At 37.7% G+C, this 23,426-nt stretch overlaps 1 protein-coding gene across 3 annotated transcripts in view; it reads right to left on the reverse strand.

Annotated features, from left to right (window-relative positions):
* Positions 1-2,751: 2,751 nt before the first annotated feature.
* The window catches only part of LOC132123567 (nuclear receptor-interacting protein 1-like), a 35,494-nt gene continuing 14,819 nt past the window's right edge, over positions 2,752-23,426 (reverse strand). Inside the window, exons 2-3 of one of the 3 annotated variants that reach the window (XM_059534274.1) lie at positions 20,473-20,533; positions 2,752-8,183 (exon numbers count right to left, since the gene is read on the reverse strand). In XM_059534274.1, the coding sequence (XP_059390257.1) occupies positions 4,607-7,837 (3,231 nt within the window). In that variant the 5' untranslated portion in view covers positions 7,838-8,183; positions 20,473-20,533 and the 3' untranslated portion in view covers positions 2,752-4,606. Of the gene's footprint in view, positions 8,184-9,652; positions 9,792-20,472; positions 20,534-23,426 lie in introns of those variants that run through there. The other 2 variants (XM_059534275.1, XM_059534273.1) reach the window with 2 other exon arrangements.

Below are 23,426 nucleotides of genomic sequence, written 5' to 3' on the forward strand. Positions count from 1 at the left end.
ATGAACAGAAAAACCTTTAGATAGATAGATAGATAGATAGATAGATAGATAGATAGATAGATAGATAGATAGATAGATAGATAGATAGATAGATAGATAGATAGATAGATAGATAGATAGATAGATAGATAGATAGATAGATAGATTCATCCCTGCACTCTCCTCATAGTAATATGGCATTATAGTTATATTTGTATATATTCATGACATTTTGATATGCATAACTGGGTCACATGAAATCTCTTTTCTGTTTGATCAAACTTGGAGTATGCATGATCTACATTAAATATTTTACTAAATAAAAATAATGCACGTAAATTAATTTATTTAACAAAAAATTTCTTATTCTTTTTACGCTCATAAATAATCATTAAGAATGATTCATCTTTTTTAAAAACATTTATTAAAAATCAGTTCTAAATTTTTCTCTTATTCATTTATGTTCTCAAACTATTGTTCTCTCTTATTATGCTAATATAAAGCACTATGGATTACCACTGTGTATGAAATGTTCTAAATAAATGAACTTGCCATATGCAAAGATTCAGATTATTTCAAGCCTGTTAAATGAATTCTACACTATTAGCATTCATTCATATGCTCCATATGCATGGCTTCCAATTTGATTACTAAGTTACACCGTACCGCAGACTGAGACATCAAAGCCAGTGTTCTCTGTGCAGCATTTCCACCCCCCTCTGTGTCCTCTGACAAACGAATAGTTGTCAAGCTCCAAAACTTGACCTGGGTCTTGGTCCCAGACTTATTTGTTTAATTTCTGTTCCTTTTTTTGTAGTCAAGACAAGCATGAGGTTATTGTCAGTTCAAGCCTGACAAACATCTATACTGGGAAGGGTTCACTGCCAGACTAAAGGTTATGAGAAGTTGAAGGAAAGGGTAATCTTTGGAAGATCAAATAAAGTGGAAGTCAGAAGAGGGGAATTTGTACAGTGTCACGCAGTCGGCCTTCTCCTTGGCAAACAAAACCCCACTGTTCCCCTTTGTGTCATACGCACATGCACACGTACAGTCTCTGAGGTCTTTTTTAACCTCTGCTGCCCTTTTGAACCAGTCAGACAATTTAGTTAAAGCAAGCTATTACAACACAGGTTAGTTATTTCCCTTTCACCACAAGAACAGATCAGATGCTGCTGTGTTGACGCACTAGGGACGTTCAGATGGATTATTCAGTGTGTCCATGAAAAGAAGAGAAAAACCTTTAGATCAGATAGATAGATTTATCACTGCACTCTCTGTCCCTGTAGTAATCTGGCATATGTAATGGGAGTTAATATGGTATATTCATGTAATTTTCATCGGCATAACTGGGTCACATGAAATCTCTTTTTTGACTTTTCTGTTTGATCATACTTGGAATATGCATGTTCTCCATCTCTCACACACACGTTTCCTTGTTATGAATGACGAAATAGGCCACATGATAAAAGACAGTCATCAAGGACATGATATATATATTTCATTGCTAAATTCGTAGTAAAAAACACGTGGGTGCCTCTAGGTGTGTACATGCATACTGTGAAGTCCCGTGCTTAAGGTTACAGCGCCTGTTTAAGTGGAGACTTCAATGATAGGAGTGCATGCATGGGCTGTAAGGGAGCCAAAAAGTCATATTTCATGTGAGGAGTACAAAGATCCATAAATCAGAGGTATGATTTAGAATTTCCCACTTAAGCATACGGAGCATTAGCTATCATCAGCCAAGCAGAGCATACTTTTATGTATTGTTCCACATCAGCGTATTCATGCCAACTGTGCAGCTTTCATTGATCCATCAAAAATGCACGCAAGCTCTTGTCCAATTAGGGAGAGGATCTGTAAAAGAAAGTCAGCAGGAATGTGAAGAGTGTCCTCCACTTAATCAGTGGTGCCACTGCTTAACCGACCCTCCGAACAGCACTTTACAGTTGTTTGGAGGTTTATCATTACTTCCTTTAAAAAGTTGTTTATTACAATTTTTAACATTCAAAGCACTTTAGAGGATGATGATCTGTTAGCATACCCTGAAACTCCAAAACATTTTTGATTCACACTCATGTACAACTCAAACCTGCTTTAGCTTTAAGTTAATCCCATCAGCTCTCACTTCAGCCACCCCCACTTTAACACAGACACATAAAAGGAGATGTAGGTCTACATATGACCTAGTTTTGAAGGAAAACATAAAAGAAAGCTCATATTCAAAAACTGGCTTGCGTGCTTCTCCCAGCCTTGATTATTAAAACCCCTCGTGCTCCGCTGTCTGTCACCAAAATGTGTCTTCATGTCATTTTTGAGCTTTTAAAAACTTTAGTATTTAGATGCGAGTGAGCAGAAGGTGAGGGAATTGCATTTCTCTCCTCTGTTTTGTGCAACCATGTGGGCCCAAGGCAGGTTGTTCTTTGTTGCAGCATGTCCCTTTCTTCCAGAATACCTTTTTACAGGCCACTGATCTGTCTTGATGTTGGCCCCAGTGATGCACGAGGTCATCTCTGTCCTATCACTTCCTCTTACATCTATGTCACCGCCACCGACAGGAATTAAGGTCATGACTCAGGGCACAACAGATAAAATTTAGGTCAACGGCAAAGTTTAGTCAGCCAAAGACAAGGTTTTCATGTACAAAAACACTCTTAAAAGATTCCTTTTTGCATGTAAGATCAGTGTTTTTATGCAGACAGGAGTCAAGCATGTCATACACTACAGGAATATAGTGGAATATAAGGGAAAAAAAACCTTTGCAAGCCAAAAACGACAGGTTTTATTCTGATTGTGCATTTCAGAACTTTATTCAAAATATGTGCAAGTAAACACCCAAATGAAATGCATTTTTAGAAATAATGATACACAATTATACTCAAATGCATCGCAGTTAGCCTGCATCAAAACAATATTTCAAAACCAATAGAAGACTTTGAAATGTCAGTGTAATCCATCTTTGTACTGTACAATACGGAACATGATTGTTTAACCTGTTTGGTTTTCTCCTTGTAAAAAATTAAATTGAGTAAAAACTAAATAAATATCTCCATATGCACATTTGTTTCAAAAGTTGTAACATTTTGCCCAGCGGTCGATTTCTCATGACAAACATACAGATCACATTTTTATGTACTGGGCTCCATGACAAAATATAGATATATACTTAAGACTTTGAATTTCCCCATGTTCAGTAATACATAGGAACCTTCTCATGCATCTACATGCAACAGGCAGCAGTGTACTCCTAAATATCTGACATAACACAAGATATAACAGAACAGATTATCATAGTTTAATCAGGAGACATGCAAAAGGAGGAAAAAATCATCCTCTAGAGTACATATTCACATGGCATTTACTTTGAAGTCTCTTTAAGAAATTTCAAAACTAAAATGCTTTTCATTCCTACAAAATAGCTGTTTCTCATAAAGATTATGCTATATACATAAATATAGTTTATAACGAGTCTTTCAGATTGATGAAAAACAACATGTCAAACGTAAGACTGTAAAACATCACATAAGCAAAGATATTTTTGTGGGAATGGCCTTATTACCACAAACACTCCTTTTATTTAGATCAACGTGTCCATTAACATGACAGACAGCTGAGACTGGGCTGATTTGTCTCAAGTCGATGCAACAATCTCTTGCATAATAGAACAAACATCTTATGGCATGCTGATACCAAGACCGGTTCATAAAATACACAATACAAAACATATGAGCAAAAAGCAGACATTTGTAGTAACTCTTGTGATTTTCATTAATCTTCTACAGTATTGTAAAAATCCATTTCTGTCTTGACAGTTAAATGCTGAGAATGCAGAATAAAGAATATAACACATCACAACTTTGTTTTCAAAGGGAGAGAGAGAAATTAAAGAGGATACTGATAACATAAAAGTATACACACCTCACATACTATAAAGATATCATGTTGTAATACTGATGGATTCATATTCCATATCCAAACATGATAATGAATTTATAGCTTTAATGTTGTTGTTAGTTAATCTGAACAATACAGAACCAATAAGAGATGCCTATCTTTTAAAAAAGGCAACCAATTTAATTTATTTGAATGTATAAATACTGTGACATTTAATGCCTTCATGGCATAGACAAAGTAACAACACATCGTTATTTCCTCATTTCAGCACGGTAAGTTGAAGAATATTCACCAACAACTGCTGAGGCACAATCTGTTTATACAGATTATCATGTGCATTGGTGCATCATAACTCACTGCCTGAGGCCAAAAGTCTACCCATGTGTGGAAAACAGAGTGGGAACTGATATTGTTACAAATACATAAGGGCAATTTATTTTTCTCTGCAGCTTAGAACGTATGAAAGAAATCAGCCAGAAAGTAATGCTTATAAATATTTAAATGAACTTTGGTTTCCTGGTCTTTTTGTGAACTAAATGACATGTAATTAAAGTGAAAAATGTAAAATGCCTCAATAGAAACAAAAGTAGATAAGAAGCAGAGAATAAAAAGAAGCAATTTTCTAGTTCAAGAACAGATGCTGGTTCACAGTCTCAGAACTTGTATTTCTTCAATGACCCGTTTAGCCATGGTGAGTCACAACTAAGTGTTCCATTGTAATTCTGTGAATTTTGTTTCAAAGTTCAAAGGCCTCAGTATCACCTGATGACAAATTTTTGACATTAGTCTGCATTTGTCCTGAGCCCACCTCCAGCCTCTCCCCCTCTTTAACCAGTTGTGCATTGCTCCTCTGGAGCATATAGTACAAAATAGGGTTAGTCTTTGTAAACCGAGGTGAGTCTGGCCCATACATTTGTGTTTGATCGTTAGCATTAACCATCTTTGCAGGGGCCTTCAAATCTTTTGTGGTGCTGTAATTGATTTTTGACCTTGCAGGCTCTTGCTGTGTAAAATGGGGAGTTTCTTGCCTGTGACTACTTGCTTTTTTAGAAGATCCATTGCTGGGACTCAGGTGAAAGTTTTGAATTTCTCCATTACATGATTGCTTGATTGTGTTCCCATTCAGCACAGTATGTGATGGTGAACTGAATGTACCCCTTGGCTGAGACAATTCCTTCAAACAGTTGTCTGAAAGAAGCAGCTGCTTTAGAACATTGAAACTTTGGTTTTCGTCAGACTCATATGGTGGAAACCTAGCTGGTGGACTATCTGCCTCTGGGGGGCTAGATGGGTCTCTGGCCTCTCTTGTCTCTAGATCTCTGGAGGCAAAACAACCACTGTTGTCTTCTTTTGTGTTACCAGAATGTACCAAATCCCCGGTCTGCTGAGTCGAGGAGTTATAATATTCTAGTTCTATTGAAAATTTCCGCTTCTTTGGGATTGTTGGTCCCTGGGTTTCAACTGATTCTTCTTTGACACAACTCTTGTTTAGATTCTCTAATTTGTTTGGCTTAAGGGTGTTGTTGGGTCGTTTCTTTAGAAGACGACACAGAAGACCATTTCTGATGGGAACCTCTGGGGACAATGGTTCTTGTTTGATGTTTTCATGAGAATGATAACTGGAGCATTTTCTAGGCTCCAATTCTGGATTCTGGCAATTCTTTGACATTATGTTATAGTCATACATATGACCCTCTTCAACAGGTTCAGTTTTAATTGTAATATCCAAAGCAGAACCATTTGGTTGGCCAGTTGCCTGATGTGTTGGTTTTTCCACAGAATTGTTCTTGCCATGTTCTCGTTTTTGTTTGCTAGCTACCTTTTCTTTCTGAGGAGAATTTCCTAAAAGAAGTTGTAGAACTGTACGTCTTTCAAGCAGATTCTCTATCTCCGAGTCATTCTGTGTTGCTTCAGGCACAGCTGATGTTTTTGCTTTGGCCTCTTCCCACAGTGTGTTATTTCTCTGAATTGGTGCATTGAGTCTCTCAATTAAAGTTGGAGGATGGTTAACGTTTAGCTCTTGGGTCATGAGTTTGATGGGGGGTAAAGGTGCCTTTACTGGAGGAGAGATGTCAGGGTTTTGTTTTCCACACTGAGCTAAATTCTGTAACAATTTACTAGCACTAAAGGCAGGTTCTTTTACTCCTACATCACTTGCAGGTTGTTTTATTTTACAGAAATCCAATGGGACAGATTGAGAATGGGGAGACCCATAAAGTGTATATGGAGATGTACTGCTGTTGGAGTCTCTGCTTTGAGAGTAAGGTGGCAAGAGTTTGGGACTCCTACAACTCAATCCAGAATGTCCGCTAAGGTCACTTATGTCCCTACATCTAACTGTACTGAAAACACTCTGGCTACTTGTAGATGAACTTGTGACCTTAGGGATTACAGCTTGCTGCAAATCTGGATGATCCAGACCTTTGTTTACTCTCTCATTGTTTTTGTGATCCAAGAGCAACTGCAAAAGAGTGACCTTGTGATTAGATTTCATCTCTGAACAGGTGTCCACCTCCCTGCGATCTGAGATAACTTTGACAAGTGGACTCTCATACTTCCACCTGTTTAACAAAGACTCTGGTACTCTGTCCCGTACAGGTGAGGATGAAGTAGATTCTGGTGTTTGTACATTTGTTCTTGTCTTCAGAGAAAGGTCGATAGGAGAACAACCAGAGTAAGAGCTCTCAGCATCACTGCTGTCTTTTGTAAGACTGCTTTCTGGGTTTGAGTGCTCGCTGTCTGAAAAAAGCGGAGAGGCCAGAGTGCCAAAGGTACTGAAGTCATCTTTCAAGTGACCTTGTCCATTAATTCGCTGTGAGGTGTTGTGACTGTTTAGAAGCTGAAGTAGAAGACTACTGCAGTTCTGTGCTGGTCGTCCTTGTTTCTCGAAAGGTCGTCGCTCTCTAAAGCAATGTCCTGTCTGTATGGAACCTTCTGTCCTTTGCCCTGAAGTTAGGCTTGGACTCTGTCTACTGGAGCTTGTTGACATTTCTGAAAGTACTCCATTCTTTGTGTCTAAGAGGCTTAGTCCATGAGTCAGGCCAGATGTTGTAGGTTGTTTATCTTGTGTCTGCTGTGTGGCCATGGCTGATAGTCTTTCACTGGCTGATCGTCCAGAGAGTTGGGCTTTCAGGGCATGTTCTCGAGAGTACTCTTGCAGGTAGGCCTCACTGGAGAGCAACAGAGCCAGTTGACTGCAAGCCACACTTGGTTTGGGAGATGGAGCAGGGCTTGATCTGATATTTACCAGGTTTGCCACAGCCTTTAGGCGCTCAGTACAAGACAGAGACTCAGGAGATGGGGAGGGAGTACTGCTCTGCAGTGCCTTGGGAGATTCTGAAAAACTTTCCTGGCTAGGCCGTTGACGTTGATAAGGCACACTGTTGCTGTGATTATGCATTTTGCTCTTGCTCACTAACCCTTTGAGGTGGCTCGAGGCAGGTCTGTGGCAAGGCACATCTGCCCTCTCCTCTTGTGCAGGCTTGCTTATCTGGCAGGGGGCATCCAGTGGCCTCAAACCTTGGATAATCTGCTGTGGCAGGGTCACATTTTGAAGTCGAGAACTGAAAGACTGCAGCAAACTAGCTAGAAGCGTACTCTCTCCTTTATCCTGGGAGGTACCATTGTGGCCACTGTGGTGTTCTTCACTTTGCCCATTGATTGCAACGGAGGTTGCTGACCTCCGTTGAGTCTCACTCTCCACCCAGGTCTCAGAGTTGAGGAGACGAGCCTTTCTAAGGTGTTGTGAGGCTCCACAGTGGGAATTTGTTCGATTCTGCTCATGTCGAGTGCCATGACTAGGCTGTGCATGCCCTGTCCCATCCTTATTCCTCTGCTCTTGGTTTCCACTTTGTGTTGCTGCCGCACCCTGTCCTCCTGCTACCTGATGCATTAGTAAGCCTTCCAGATATGTTAATACAGCAGAATCCTGGTGTGTTTCAGGGCCAGGCTCTTCCCCATGAGTCATGTTCAATATTATAATCTCTTGTATGGTTGGCCACCACAATAGAGGGGAAAAACGTGCTGTTATGTTTTTCCAATACACCTTGCAGTTTTTAACTTCCAAACCTTATTTTAGGTAAAAGAAAGGTCTAATATAGCTTCACAAGCCATTCTCTCATACAGGAGGCAAGAGCCAAGCATGAATTTTGTTTAAAATCATGTATACCATTGTTAAGATAAGTACAGGATCGTAATGCAATCAGTCTTGTGGGATTCCATGGCACTGGATTTGTACTTCAAAGCTCTAAGTTTGTGAGTGTATTCACTGCTTTCATCCAGTAATCTGTCCACAAGGTCAGCGGATGTTGGACCTGTACAAGATAGAGATACATGAATTGTGAAAATCATTAGCTAAATTCTGCATAGCATACATTATTGTATTCAACAAAGCAAATTCAGCATGCATTTTTTACATTTCATATGTTTATCAATTTTAGAGGAAAAACTGTAAACATGTAAACACACTGTAAACATGATCAAAAATGCATTTTTGAAGATTAAACAGCAGGTTATTTATGATGATAAATGAAAATGATGTGTAAGCTAGCAAGGCCAAAAAGTCTTCTGCTACAACTGCCAGTTAAGAACTTAATTGCTTCTAAAACAACCACACAAAACTTTAACAGATACTTGGAAGTTTTTTTCCTATTATCTATAAGGACTGTCAGAAATGGCTCAGTTATTATTAAACAATATTTCTGTTTTATATTATCTTACATTTAATACATTTTATATAAAAACTAATGTGTTAAATATGAATTTAGATATTTATTCAGGGTGCAAAAACAACCTTTTTCTGACTTACCACAAACATTTACTCATTTACTATGTTTCTGGCTGGTTTGACAGACATAGGTATCTTTCGCTCACCCTTTCTGCAATCAGTGTCAGTGCCTGGAGAATGAACACCCACATGATGCAGCCTAGTCCTTCACTTCTATGTTACTGTAGTTGCTCTCACTACATTATCTCAAAATATAACAACTCTGGATCACACAGTGCTATTGGCTCTGCAGAATGACACATTTATTATGCATATGCACAAGCCTGCAAACGATATTCTCACCACACAACTCAAGCCTCTTGGTACAGCTGTACCAATGTCTACACTTCATAGGAAAATAAAAATATAAACAGACTTCTAAACATTACTAAAAATTACTAAAATGTCTATTGCCTAACCCTACTGAATGTATATTTCGACTCTGTATGGATGTTGTAATGATATGAAATAATTATAATCGTCAATAAAAGGAAGTTGAACTTTACAGATAAACAATTACTTTAACACACTTATCTCATCTCTGAAGAGATATTCAGTATCCTAAGTTACAAAAGAAAAAAATTCAGTTTTAATAATGTATTCAGTCGCATGCGCAACATAAGAAACTGCCATTTTTTGACAGTTATGAGCTAGCCTATATCTTTGACAAAACCCAGTTATATAGGAGTTCATTCACTCAGTTCTATTCAGGGTTTTGTTGCACAATATTACCACCATCAGTGCAGGGTGACAACATTCCTGAATGAGTTACCTGAGAAATAAAAATTCCTGTAAAATAACTAGCTTGATATAAATGGAGAGGATCAGATATCTGGACTGGATCCCTCATTTCTCAACTGCAAGGCTGGAAGATTAATTGACTCACCCAAAAAATACCAGATCATAAATTACCTCCACCGTCCAGAAACTGTAATCCATTTAGGCTATTTAAAATGCATGATGAGGCAAAAGGAGCAAAACCTGGTGCATGCCCTGTTTGAAGTTAAGGTCACTCACTCTGCCGGGGCCGTTTAAGTTGATGCAACAGCTGGCGTCCATACAAAGCATTAGGTTCTAATAAAAAGAGACAAAGCTGCCCTTGCAATGTGCATTCATCCCCGCCATCAAGCTGATGTGTTCTGGAAATAAAAATTAATTTCGCCCATAGTTGTGCCACTTCAACGAAGTTGTTGTTATCCTTTTGTTGCACACGTAGGCATAAAAGCCTGTAGAACTACAACAACACATTCCTAAGATAGCGTTAGGTGTCAATCAGGGCCATGCACCACTCAAACTAGGTCACTGTGACCTACTTCCAAACAAGCATTATGGGCATCACGCACTGACATTTCCCAGCTGGAGCACACCCCTTTAGTAAGGGCTTTGCCAAGTGCAATCTCTGACTCCTAGTAAAAGCATAAGTCTGACCTACATTATGATGACCCTAAGATGAGTTAACCTTTTACATGGACAAGCACAAGCACAGGGTGATACCAGAGTGTTTTAGCCAAGCAGAAGGGATCCTTTCCCAAGTGGATGGCAGAAATATAACAAGGCCCCCTGCATGTACCATCAAAAGACTCCAAACATAATTCCAGCATCCTGCCACAAGTAATAGTCTTGACTTGGAGATTTATGATGGCAGCTTAATGTTAACAGGAATGCTCAGAGAAGACCAAGCTAGTTCATCTTCAGCTACAGAATTACATGAATCTTTGATGGTTCGCTTTCAGCCAAGAAACAAATAACATACTGAAGTGATACTGAGCATCATCAAGGAAAAAAATTAATTACTTCCTACAATCAGGAAATGGGAACAAACTAAATATTTGTACTTCTAATTGACTATGGTAAATGGCTCAATTTCAAGGGTAGGAAATGACTTGTGAAACGTGAGCATGGGAATCATTCCATGCCCAGTAAAAAAAACAGATCATGAAACTGCCAAATAAAAAAAACACTTCAAGTACTTGAGTGGAAGTTTTTGGCTTTGTGAACTAGGACGCAACCTTCAGAAAACAAGTGCTGTGACCTTTTTTTTAGGCTCCACATAGGGGGGAAAAGAGTTTGTATTAGAAGACTTTTCGTGAGAAAGAGGCTGATAAAAATGAAAAGTAACACAAGGAGAGCCCATGGCTCTTTAAAAGTCACCCTTCGTCCTAACTCAAGCTATCACGTATATCAGGATCATAGTTTATGCCAGTCATTATGTAAAAAGCTCGGACCAAGAATAGCAGATCGACTGCCAGCACTGCAAAGTGCAATCATACTTGCAAAACCAAACACAAGGAGTGCATGACAAAATAAACAGAAGTCACAGACTAATGGGCAATATACCACTGGTTTAAATCTCCAACTGCTTGAGAGGGAACCAATAACCACTTTTATTATTTATACAACAAATAAACATACACTGCACCATTGCCTTAAGGGTCAAATGAAGGGTCAACATGTGCGTCATGATGAACCTCATGTCATTGGCTCAAGTCTTTAGAGATAACTAAGCAACGTCCTCATCCAAAAAAGACAAGCTTTCACTTTTTCCAGGATGTGAGATCATTACAAGTTATGCACAATGAGCCTAGGCCAGTGGATCTCAGCCATTTGACTCCATGGACCCCTATTGTCCACAACAATATTCAAAGGCCCCATGACTTTTTCAGATGTTCCGGATTTACTGGATGAGAATTAAGAAAATAAATAAATTAATAAATAAATAAATAAATTAATTAATTAATTAATTAATAAATATTTGGTACTCACAATTTTTGGTTAAAACAAGGTCTGTGGTTAACACAAACTGAAAATATTTTCCCGTTTTATTCTACAACATAAAAAGTGCTAAAGAGTGCCTATATGGGACTACAGAGGCTGTCGGGACCTACTCAACTTTAGCTGTTTTTGTAACTCATACAGAACCTATTATAATAACTCCAACTTTCCAACGTGTAGATTTTACTTTAAATATTTAAAGAGTTTTCAGAGGCTTAATGGGAGTGATGTTGAAGTCATGCGACCATGGTGTAGCTTGCTTATAGCCTAACTTCAGTGTTTTACTTCTGCTGACTATATTTAGGCTTTAAAATGTATAACTTTATGGTCACTGGTGAAGATTATCTTGACAAACTTTTTTTTTGAAGAATCTCAAACCTTTGTTGGTCACAAAACCTATTTTCTGCAGTTATTCTTAAATAAAATTAGAACTGAGTTTTCTCAGTTCACTGAGTTGGCCTTAAAAAATATGTCATCCCTGCAGCTCTCTGAAGCTATGGATTTCTTTATCTAAAACTTTTTCAATGAGGGAAAAAATACTAAACGCACCAAAGTGCAAATTTCAACAATCTAAACCCACCGAAACCTGACAAACCATTCAAACAAATCAGACAGTAATCAGACTCAGTCACAACTTCAGAAAGCTAAAATTCATAATGGTCCCAACAATGTTGAAGAGATATTTCTGTCATGCCCACATTGATATACAATATAAGATCTTACCGTCTTACGGAGCTGTGACACTAAGAACAGGTACAGTGTAGTAATCAATTTGCTCTGCAGGCTGCAAGGCTCTGTCTGAATACTAATACACCTCAACAGCATCCTGCCCCTCTCTTCTCTCTCCTTCTGTCTCTCTCTTCTAATTTCTTTGGGGTTGACACCCTTCAGTGCCCTAGCCCTGACCAGTGAAGGAGGGGGCAGTGGCTTGTCCTCTAGGCAGATAACCAAGGCCACTAATCAAGTGTGTGAGCACCCGAGTGGGGGATTAGACACTCGCTCTGAGCAACTCAACACTGAAAGCAGCTAAGTGTGAGCACAACAAGGTCGCCATTAAACCTGTAGTAACCCCGTGGCTGGTCTCTCTCACTTTTTCTCAACCACACACTCTTATGTGTGCCGCAACCAGGCTTTCAGTGCTCAGTCACACAAAACAGACTCACACACGGGCATAGCCTTTCTTCACACACTCTCATGTACTTACGCGTACACACAGAGAGCCACACGCCCACGGACGGCCCACTCTCTTCTGAATAGGGATAATTCATCATATTTTACAACTGATGGCTTTCTACCTCAGCTGAGTGATATTGCATCCTGGCAGTGTGACAGGAACAAGGCTCCGCCAGCCTTTCTGACAACCTGTATTTTGTGTCTTAGAAGATGCTCTGCTCTGTCGCCGCACACTTGCTCTTATAATGCAAGAATGGTGTGTGTGTGTGTGTGGGTGAAGTGGAGCAGAGACTGGTCATGGCATCATCACTACAACAGCCGGCTAAGAAAGCTAAGCCAAGCTGAAATGCTTCAGCAGACAAGACCTTTACGGCTTGAACTTGCCTTGCAGCGGTTAGTGATAGAATTTCTCCTTTTTTCCTACTCTTTATTAACGTAGAAAGCCTAACCAATGGCTTTCCAATGTGTGCAGCAAATGATCTGGAGAGAAAAGGGCTCATTTGGATCATTAGTCTGCTGCACATATGCTGTGAAATTCTGAAGGTGCTGGCATTAAGAAAAATACAGTCATTAGCCTAGCCCCTTTAAATACCAGCTACTGTTTTGGTATTTATACACACTCTATTTTATACACACACTATTTTAACTTTGGGAAATAGATGTTATATTTTAAGAGTTTTGCTTGAGCAAAGTGCACAGAAAAATACAGTTGCATCAGCAATGTGTAGGCAATACAGAAAAAATAAGTCAATAAACAATAAAAAATAAGATTTGATGACCAGAAGTGATAACCAAATTGTTTTAATGTTATGGCCAGAAAGATTATGATATATTTTATAAGTCTATTTTCTATAATGTTCTGCCTGTTTTTGTATGGTATTGTTTGATCTCCTTCAAATATTAGCAAAAGAAAAAATGCCAATATTGGAGGATATGGTCACTGATATAGTGTGTACCCATAATCTAATATTCAAAATAATTTTGGGCCATTTAAATAAAGCTGAAATAAAATAAAAATATTACATGAAAACAATCTTAAATCACGTAAAAAACAATTTAAAACTTAAACCCACTCAAAATATTAATAAATATTATTATAGAATATAAATAATAAAAATACAATAAAATTCCTGGAGCAATAATTTTTTATATAGTTGATATCTTTTGTTTGGAAGGGCTGTTGAATTTTAAAGTGTTTGGAAATTATATTTGGAGCTATAAAAAAATGCAAAACAATTGGTTTTCAAATAGATTCCCTGAACGCACCCCCTGCGACCTATTGGTTGAACAAACCGATAGCTCCGCCCCAAAAATAAACTATTGGTTGAACTCATGTTGCTTTGTCTGAAGGATCTGGATGTTAGTGATGGGAAGTTCGGTTCTTTTCCGAGATCCGGTTCTTTCAGACGGTTCGATTCAATAAACCGGTTGAAAAAAACGGTTCACCGGTTCTTTTACGCTCGAATTAATGACGTCATTGGCGATGACGTAATTGCGTCAAGTCTATCAAACATTCAAATATATAAAGTCAGTAAACATAACTTAAGTCAGTTAAAAACCTCATAATCATGAAAGGTCTAAAATTAAGTTTTGCAACAACGCACCCAAATACAGTAACAGTAATAATGTGCATATGAGGATTTAAGTCTTGTGCGCTGTGTGTCAGTCTGCTTCACGCTGAATCACACATGCGCAGTATCATCAGCTCATCGGTTCTCAAATCGGACGCGTCCGACAGAAACGGTTCTCGGTTCAGTGTACTGATGATGCTCTATTCGTGTTAATGTTTTGTTTTCTACAAACTCAATTTGTGAATGTGTCATCATTAACTATAAATACAGTACAGATATTTTATAAATCATACCTTTTTCCTATTAAACACAGTCTTAAGAGTCTTAATTATTGTCCAACTTCCCTGAAAACCCCTTTGGCCTATATAATCTAACAATCTACAATTTAACAAAATATACAGATTAGATACATTTATCTTAAAAAAAAATAACATTTATTTTATCACACTTTCTGATGTTTAACAAAAATTACACGCATGCGCAGTATCATCAGTTCATCGGTTCTCAAATCGGACGTGTCCGAAAGAAACGGTTTTCAGTCCAGTGTACTGGTGATCCGAAACCCGATGCAACCGGTTCTTGACTCGAGAACTAGAACTGCTCCAGCAGAGGCGTGTTCATTCGTTATCTGCTCTGCACAGTGTTCATCTTCAGCTCGGTCTTCACAGCAGTTCAGTCAGTGTACTGTTTGAGTAAATTAATTACTCCGGGATATTGGATTATTCTGACTCAGAGGGAGTGTCAGTCACGTTAAAAAAGTTAACAGCTTATTTAAGTCTTTTGTGGATTAATGCGTATTGGAGATGCGAATTGTTTCAAATGATTCAGTTCGATTTGGTGAACTGGTTCAACCAGTTCACTAAGAAGAACTGGTTGAATCGAACGATTCGTTCGTGAATCGGGCATCACTCCTGGATGCTCAAACAGACAGATCTGGTTCCAAAAAGCCATACTTTATTTCAAGCTACAAATGGTTTACTCATAGTAACATTAAAGTAGGATTGCCACCTTTAATTTTTAAATGGTAAATAACCACTGCCAACATACATGTGTAACTGACAAAAATCATATTTAACCATTTACAGCATTAGAATGTGCAAATATTAGAAATATTGAAATGTATTAAATATATCAGTCTGCTGTATATAATTATATACCCAACCCAGAAAACCGTTATGAGCATAATGAGCATCATTACAATTCCAGCAAAAGAAAAATCACATGTGAATGAGAGTGAAAAAAAAATAAAATAAATAGGACTGCCTCTCCTTCTGATGTTTTTGATCGCTTTGAGAGCTGGGGATTACAGCAAAAGCTACCGTGCACGTGTGCATCCGTGCAAGTATTTTTAAGGATGCAGTGCCACCAGTCTACCCTTGACACATTGACATCAAGCTACTGTCATGTGACACTCTGTCATTGGCCACCTGGCATATCCTCCACCTTCTCACGACCTCATCCTCTAGTGACCTGAGGCTCTGGGCCTGGGCCGGCCCGTCAGGCCCCTCCCTCTGCTCCTCCTGCTGCGGGAAGGTCGAACGGGTCATTGTGTCCTCATCTGTAATCCGCTGCCATTCGTCAGCAGTCGAGGCCGGAGGAGGCAGCCTCACTATGAGGGGAGAATGCCCAATTAGGCAGCTGTCACACAAAGCAGAGGCTGCATTAAGAGAGTGAGAGAAAGAAGGGGGAGAAAGTGGGGTGGGGATCATCCCCTCCTGTTTGTGGAAAGGACAAGCAGCTGCGGGTGCCAATTACAGTGATATGTTAACCATTTCCACCCTAGAGCAGAGGGAGAGGGGAACAAGGCTCTCTAACCCTTGCTTTGTCTCCCAGTGGAATTCCTCTCGTGGGGTCTATGTTTACAACCGCCGTCACATTCAGCTGAGGAAGTTGACTCGAATTATAGCACCTCAACTGTTAATAGTGCTGAGCTGGAAATGTATCCCTGTATATCTTTTGCCTGTCTGATACAGCAATGCATTTTGCAGTAGTTCAAAGAGGTACTGCTATGCATAGACAATGCAGACAAATCTGTCAATCAAAGAGTCATGCCCATTCAAACTCACGCTATGTGTATATATATAAAAAACCTTGCTTAAAACTAGAATTTCTTATTTTTCCACAAAACGAGTTTTCCCCATGTTTATTCATACAGCGAAAATTGAGAGTTTTCAATTTTAGATGCCATTTTAAACATGTTCTGTCAAATTAAGGTCGTAGGTAAAAATTATAAATTTCATAACACAGCCACAAACATGATAATAAAAAAATAATAATCCACACAATTGAAAAACATTCAATTAATTCAATTTTTTTCAGCTTTTTTTTTTTATATTTTAATGTTTTTTGAAAAAAGTCCCTTATGCTCATCAAGGCTGCATTTTTGCAGTAAAAACTTTAATATTGTGAAATATTGTTGCAATTTAAAATAACCCATCTATTTTAATATATTTTAAAATCCTGTGATGCAAAGCAGAATTTTCAGCATCATTACTCCAGTCTTCAGAGTCACATGACCTTTTTAGAAATCATTCTAATATGAAGATTATGAATGTTAAAAACAGTACTGCTTGATATTTTTGTGGAAACTTGATGTTTTCAGGTTTATTTGATAAAGCTCAAAAAAAGGCATTTATTTTTAATCTTTTCTAACATTATAAAATGCATTTTCTTTTGCTTGATAAATGTAGAGCATTGTTCCTAGACAAAAGTAATAATTTCTTAATAAAAATCTTACTGTCCTCAAACTTTTGAATGGTAGTGTAAATAAAGTATTAATGTTTTGTCAACATTTTGTATTATCTACTGCCCTCTCAGATAATCGCTTCTTCTGTTGGTGAAAACAACCTTGTACATAAACTTGTTAACTAACTTTTTGATTACTGAAATTACTGAAAAGACACCAACCTTTTATTGTGAATTGCCATGAGGGGTCAGCCCTTAATTAGTGGGGTTAAATCTCAGACAGGTTATGCGGCCCAAAAAGAGATAACCCTAACTTAAAAGCAAAAAGAGATAGCACAGCTGCAAGCATGGCCTTTATAAAGTTGAAGAGACCAAAGGGGACCATTTTCTTATCCTGCAACTCGCTCAAAGACCTCAGGTTCCTCTTTTCTCTACGGTCACAATCTCCTCCTGTTTCACATGCCCTAGAAAGTGCAGGCAAGAACAGTTACTGAACGCTACAAGTTTAATCAGAGATGAATGAGGCGCTGGAAAGGAGAAGGAGCTGACTCGAGGCTGAATAATCACACTTTTTCTTAATTAAATGATTGAAGAAAAGCCAGCACATTACAAGGAAGACAGTGCCTGGGTCCCCAGCCTTTTCCCTAGATGAGAGAGAATTTATTAACACAGTAAAGTCTCTGCAGTCATCAGAGCCAAATGTATGAGTCCAGAGGAAGGGGAAGAGAGTTTTCAAGGATGTGACCAGAAAGAGACAACTGTTAACATAAGACAAGGCGATTCCTTATGAAAACAAAACTGCAGCTTTATTGCAAAGCTTCAAAATGATTTAATTAAGTATGCAACCAACACAGTGAAACAATGCAGTGCTGCAGTATTTCTGGTCTAAGCAGTTCATTTAAAACCTTATGACGATATGTTTAAAAGCTTGTCAACAAATCATGTTACATACTACTAAATAGAAACCTGATCCTACAGGTATTTCCACCAACATAAAAACACAAATCCCTGTCTGCGATTTCATGCAATTTTGATCATATTTCTAAATATCCAGGGGTTTATCAAATATAGGTCTTGTTGTATAGGGAATTATGTGAGGACTACAGGTTGGCACTGCAGTAAAACTGCATGAAGATATGTTGACAAGTTACATAAGCAGGTTTATTTCCTTTCTGTGTCATGTAAGTGCCATGTATAATACACTACCAACCATCTGCTAGCTTTCTTCAAGACATTCTTCAGGCAATTATATCAAACACTAATACATTTGAGTAAACCGCCATAATATTACTGCACGCAAAATACAAATATATATTATGTTAAACTTTTTATAAAGTAATTTATTGCTGTGATGGCAAAAATAAATATTCATTACTTCAGTGTCAGAAATGATGATCCTTCAGAAATCATACTAATATGCTGATTTGCTGTTTTAGAAAACCTTTTTATTATTTTTAATGTTGAAAACAGTTGTGCTGATACATATTTTTGTATTTGTATGCAAAATAATGTTTAATTGTGGACTCTTTGATGAATAGAAAGCTCAAAAGAACAGCATTTATTTGACATATAGCTTTTTCTACTTTAGATCTTCTACTTAATTTAATATCTGAAAAAAGCATTAATTTCTTACAAAAAAACACTGTTGACATATCTTCATGCAGTTTTACTGCAGTGCCAACCTGTAGTCCTCACATAATTCCCTATACAACAAGACCTATATTGTATTGTAACATTAGTTATATTTCATGAAAATATTTATATGTAAACACATTTGTTTTTATTAGTATTTTTGTGTCATTTTATGTCACCATATTTAAAATGCTCAATGGTTTTGTGCCAAATAAATGTACAAATAATAATCAAAAATAATAACATCATCCAACATTTCAATAAAAGGTAAAAAAAAAAAAAAAACTTACATTCAATTCAGTTTAGCTACTTCTTCTTACTAGCTTGTTATATAGATAAATAATATTAATAATAATAATAAACTTAAACCTTGACTATACCAACACTAGTAATACCTTCGTATTCTATAAAATGCTTTGGAGTACTAGAAAAACAATGGTATATGAATATGATAATAGTTCTGTACCCTTGTACAGAATTAACCAAGTACCACAGTACTATCATAAAGCCTCAGGAAGCAGCGGTACTATTTCTGATCATCATGGTAACCCAGCATCTAAAATGTGCAGTGGCTACCCACAGAGCAGCTAACGGTAGGCCTCCACCACACATGGGCTTTTTATGTACCTCCAACTGTCCCTCCTGGGTTCCAGGCATGCGCTCTGTACTACGGCCCACTCCCAAAAGAGCTGACAGTACACTTTCCATCAGGTTGACTCAAATAATAATAAGCACTTCTGAAGGACTTGAAAAAGACAAAAGTAATGAACACAACTCAGGAGAGGCAATCGCTGTCCTGACACAGACGGATGGACATGGCGAAGCCTTTCAGTCCTACAGTCGCTAATTAGCAGAAATTAAGCCGAATTAAAAACGTAATGATAACAGTGGAAGACGCAAAGCTAAACGAGTCAGCAAACCTTTGGCAGGCCTGTCTCTTTAAAAGCAGCATTGACACAGTTGTTCTCTCTCCCTCTATCCTCTTGTCCTATTTTCTGTTTTGTTATTTATTAATGAGCGTCAAACAGTAGCAGAAACACTTTCAAATGATAACATGGCCTTTGGTCATGCTTGCCACCTATTCATCTTTTGCTGGTAGTTTTAACAATGGCACCATAAATGGGACACATCCTTCTTGAGAGGAGTTTTAAAGTGCTAAAGCGTGCTTTCCTTTAGCATTTTTTAATAGACTTTTTTAAAATAGAAATTATGAAAGCACATAACAAAATTACTAAAATAAAATGAAAACTGAAAATACAAAATTAAAAGCTTATTCAAAATATTAATATATTAGTATAGAAGTAATACTTACAATAACACAACAACTGCAATTATACTGATTGCTCAATGTACATATATGAATGTCTCTTAAGAAAAGCATGTAGTGAACATGCTTAACCAGGCTATTAACACAAATCTTTACTCTGACTTGTCGATTATGAAAAAATAAAAATAATAATAATTGCAGTTTTGCCCATCTCTATTTTGGGTACAATATCAGTATATCATCTGTGGTATTGTATGTACATCAAAATAGCATTTGTTTAGCAGAGAATGTAAGCGTATGCCATTTCAATATCCTGAGTGCTCAGCACTGGTCACATAAAATAACTATAAAGGCATTAAACAGCATAGAATTTAAAGGTGCATTAATTTAGCAGCCAGGTTTGAGATAACTCATACTTAAGTAAAATAAAGCCCCCTGACGTGACAAACGGTCCTACCGAGAGGCAGCCAGAGAACAGCATGTCTCAAGTTGTCAGCAAATGAGAGAGATGAGTAAAAACGGCTGAGCAAATGAGGCCCTGGCTGCGCTCACACAGAGCAAAGTGAACTGTTTACTCCGAGCACACAGGGGAAGATGACTTTTACTGCAACCCCATCCTCGCTTTCTCTCTTCCCCCACTCACGCTCTCAATAACACGCACTATTCCTCTCTCTCACACACACACACACACTGTCTGTGGTGAGTGCAGTGAATGTCAGAGGGTGAGTGTGCATGACCTTCAATCGCGTCAGAAAAACAGTGAGGGTCGTGCTGCCTGCAGGAGTCCTTGAACTGCATCTGCAAGACAAAAAAAACCTTCACGGTACCCTGATAGATATCTCAAATATCCTGCCTTTCTCTAATGGTCCCCGTGATGAAACATTTCATAGAGCCTGTGTACCTCCAACCTCGCACCACAGTGGAATCGCAGAGTTATCTGCTTGTCTAGCCAAAGATACAGTTTGTAATATGAAGGCAGAGATGACACATGGCAGAGGGAAATCGAAGTATAAGAGAGCTTAAAAGGAGGTCAGATAGCTTACGCACACTGATGTAGTGTTGCACCAATTTGAAGGCCATCCATTTACATAAAGGAGGCACGGAAATATGCCGTGTTCAATGCATCCCTTTTTGCCACAGTGTTTTGGCCAAAAATATCATTTGTTTGATCAATTAAAACAATTACCTGGCTTAAAATTGTATTTATAATAAGAATTTTGTAATGTTTTGAAATTTAATTTTATGTAATTACACCCAATTTAACTGCGAATCATAAGAGTGAAATTATATAATTACATAAATGAGGCTTTTTTTTGCCATTTTAGCCAATGGCTTTGATGGCTAAAATATTATTATATTTTATTTATATTATTATATATTATTATATTATTATATATAATAAAATATTATTTTTAAATATTAAAAAAAAAAAGTTGATCAACTAAAAAAAGAAAAAGCACTTATTGCATTGACTGGCTTTGCAAATTTAAAGGAATTAAATTTAATATACAAAGTTATATTCAATTGTTATTAATTGATTCCAATATTTATATATTTTATATATTATAATAATAAAAAAATATTACATCCAGAATTTAAAATGTCAGCCCCAAAATTGACTTCTTAATAATTTTTACTAGTTAAATATATACAATTTTCATAACTCCACCCTGCCACCTCAAAGAATGGTATGAACTACTCTGAACGCTATTGCATTAACATTTCGTAGATGCTCACCCTAGATAGGAAGCTTTTTCTGGGAGGTCAAAAACAGATACATGCAGAGCTTTTACAATGTGAACGATGACATATTCTCAGAGGCCAAGGCCCCCTTTCGAGGAAGTAGAATTGACCCCCTCTGCAGAGGAAACCCTACACGCTGCCAACCGTGGCCACACTGGTACCCAGCTGTTCTTGTCCTGCACTTGGGTGTGCTTTAGCCTGCATAGAGCGGTTTTTAGTTTAACCTCAGGAGGGTGATCAGGAGGGGACGGAATTTAGTGTTGTTCATCATCCCAGCCTGGTATGGCTGAAAACATGTTGCCAGATATCTTATCTGAAAATACTATGCATGCAGGTTGGCCGGTGGAGCTAAGTTTACACAAGTCACTGGAATGCTAGGACACATTTGCCTTTCACAACACTCAAGTCCGAGTCCATACCGTGACAAAAAAGAAAAAAACAGAGCTCGTTAATGCCGAAATTGGCAAACACGTAGGCAAGAATCCTTTTTCTTAACAGGAATATGCTGTAAGGATATTTGAGCATAGTGGATCCATTTCCATATCCATTTCTCATGTGCCAACAGGCTAAACAACTGCCAGGGGTCCTGATAAGGAACCGAGACAGGGTGACACTGTGATCAGAGGTCATGTTCATGGACAAAATGGAAAGGCTGATTAGTTAGTCTGTCTTCCGCTTTAAGACTAAGGCCAACATCACAGACCATAAGAGGAGACCATAAGCTGGGCGACAAAGCTTGAATAAAAAATAAAAATAATACAAAAATTAAATGATAAAACTCAAACACATCAGTCTTACAGTATTAAAACATCTATCTTAACTTTCTTGCTCGATAGGAAACTTTAGGTCATAATAAAGGATAATAAAATCACTATCCTATTTTGCATCTCTAGCAACATCATAAATTGAAAAAAAAAGAGCGAATATTTAACATCGCCCAGCCAGTGTGGTTATATAAATATTTCCTATAGACAGTACTGAATCAATGCCATATTTTTATATTTGTAATAACCTTTAAATAGATAAATGTAATTCTATCTCCACAAGATTCCAAATTCCATTCCAAGACCTTTAAACGTATTTTACTGGGACTCTTTGCTTTGAAAATAGGTCACAGAGTCTTCTTTTTTTTTTTTGATTGGACAAAAAAGTTTAGTTGAGTTTTATCACATAACTCAGCCGAGACCACCTTCATTAACCCCAGCGAAGAGAGATCAACCTCTCATATTGGCAGATGTGCTGTGGAGCCCTTATCAGCCAGCATGTATGTGAGACAGGCTGATCTTAATTAAATACTGCTCCTATCCAAAGGCTATTCAGTGCACTCATTTTCACTCCCTTCACCGATGCTTTTTCCCATTCAGGGAGGAGATTATTTCAGCGGCTAATGGCGGAGGACTCTAAAAATCCCTTGCCTTATTAAGTAACATATTGTGCCTCATGCTATCTTAAGCAAATGGTTTCGCTGGAACTCACTAGAATTAAAAACCAAACCTAACACCATGACTTTGGTCATGACAGGTTGCCTCATTTTGAAGCCACATGTTTACTCACTTGTTGGGTAGCAAATGGTGCTTGTTGTTACAATTTCAATTCATCATCAACATTACTAGTCACCTATATGTTAATGCGGTCCATTTTAATTCACATTAAAATATAGTGTAAAGAGTATGGCTGTGGTTTTGGAACAGTAATTGTTTTTAAACATAAAAACAAAAACTAGTGAACTTTTCAGATCATTCTTCTTGCATTCCAAAATAGCTGGATGGAGTGCCGCAGAACGTAACGCAAGAGCAATAAGATGATTTTTCCAAAGTTTAACTACTTTAAACCTCAAAATGTTGTTTAAAATGGGAACCAAATGAGACGCTGACAAACAACCAAAGACGGTACTTTACATAGACCATCTATTTTAAAACAGCAGACAGAATACAGAAAAAACGTCTAG

This window comes from Carassius carassius, chromosome 41 (assembly GCF_963082965.1).
Source record: "Carassius carassius chromosome 41, fCarCar2.1, whole genome shotgun sequence".
NCBI lineage: Eukaryota > Metazoa > Chordata > Actinopteri > Cypriniformes > Cyprinidae > Carassius > Carassius carassius.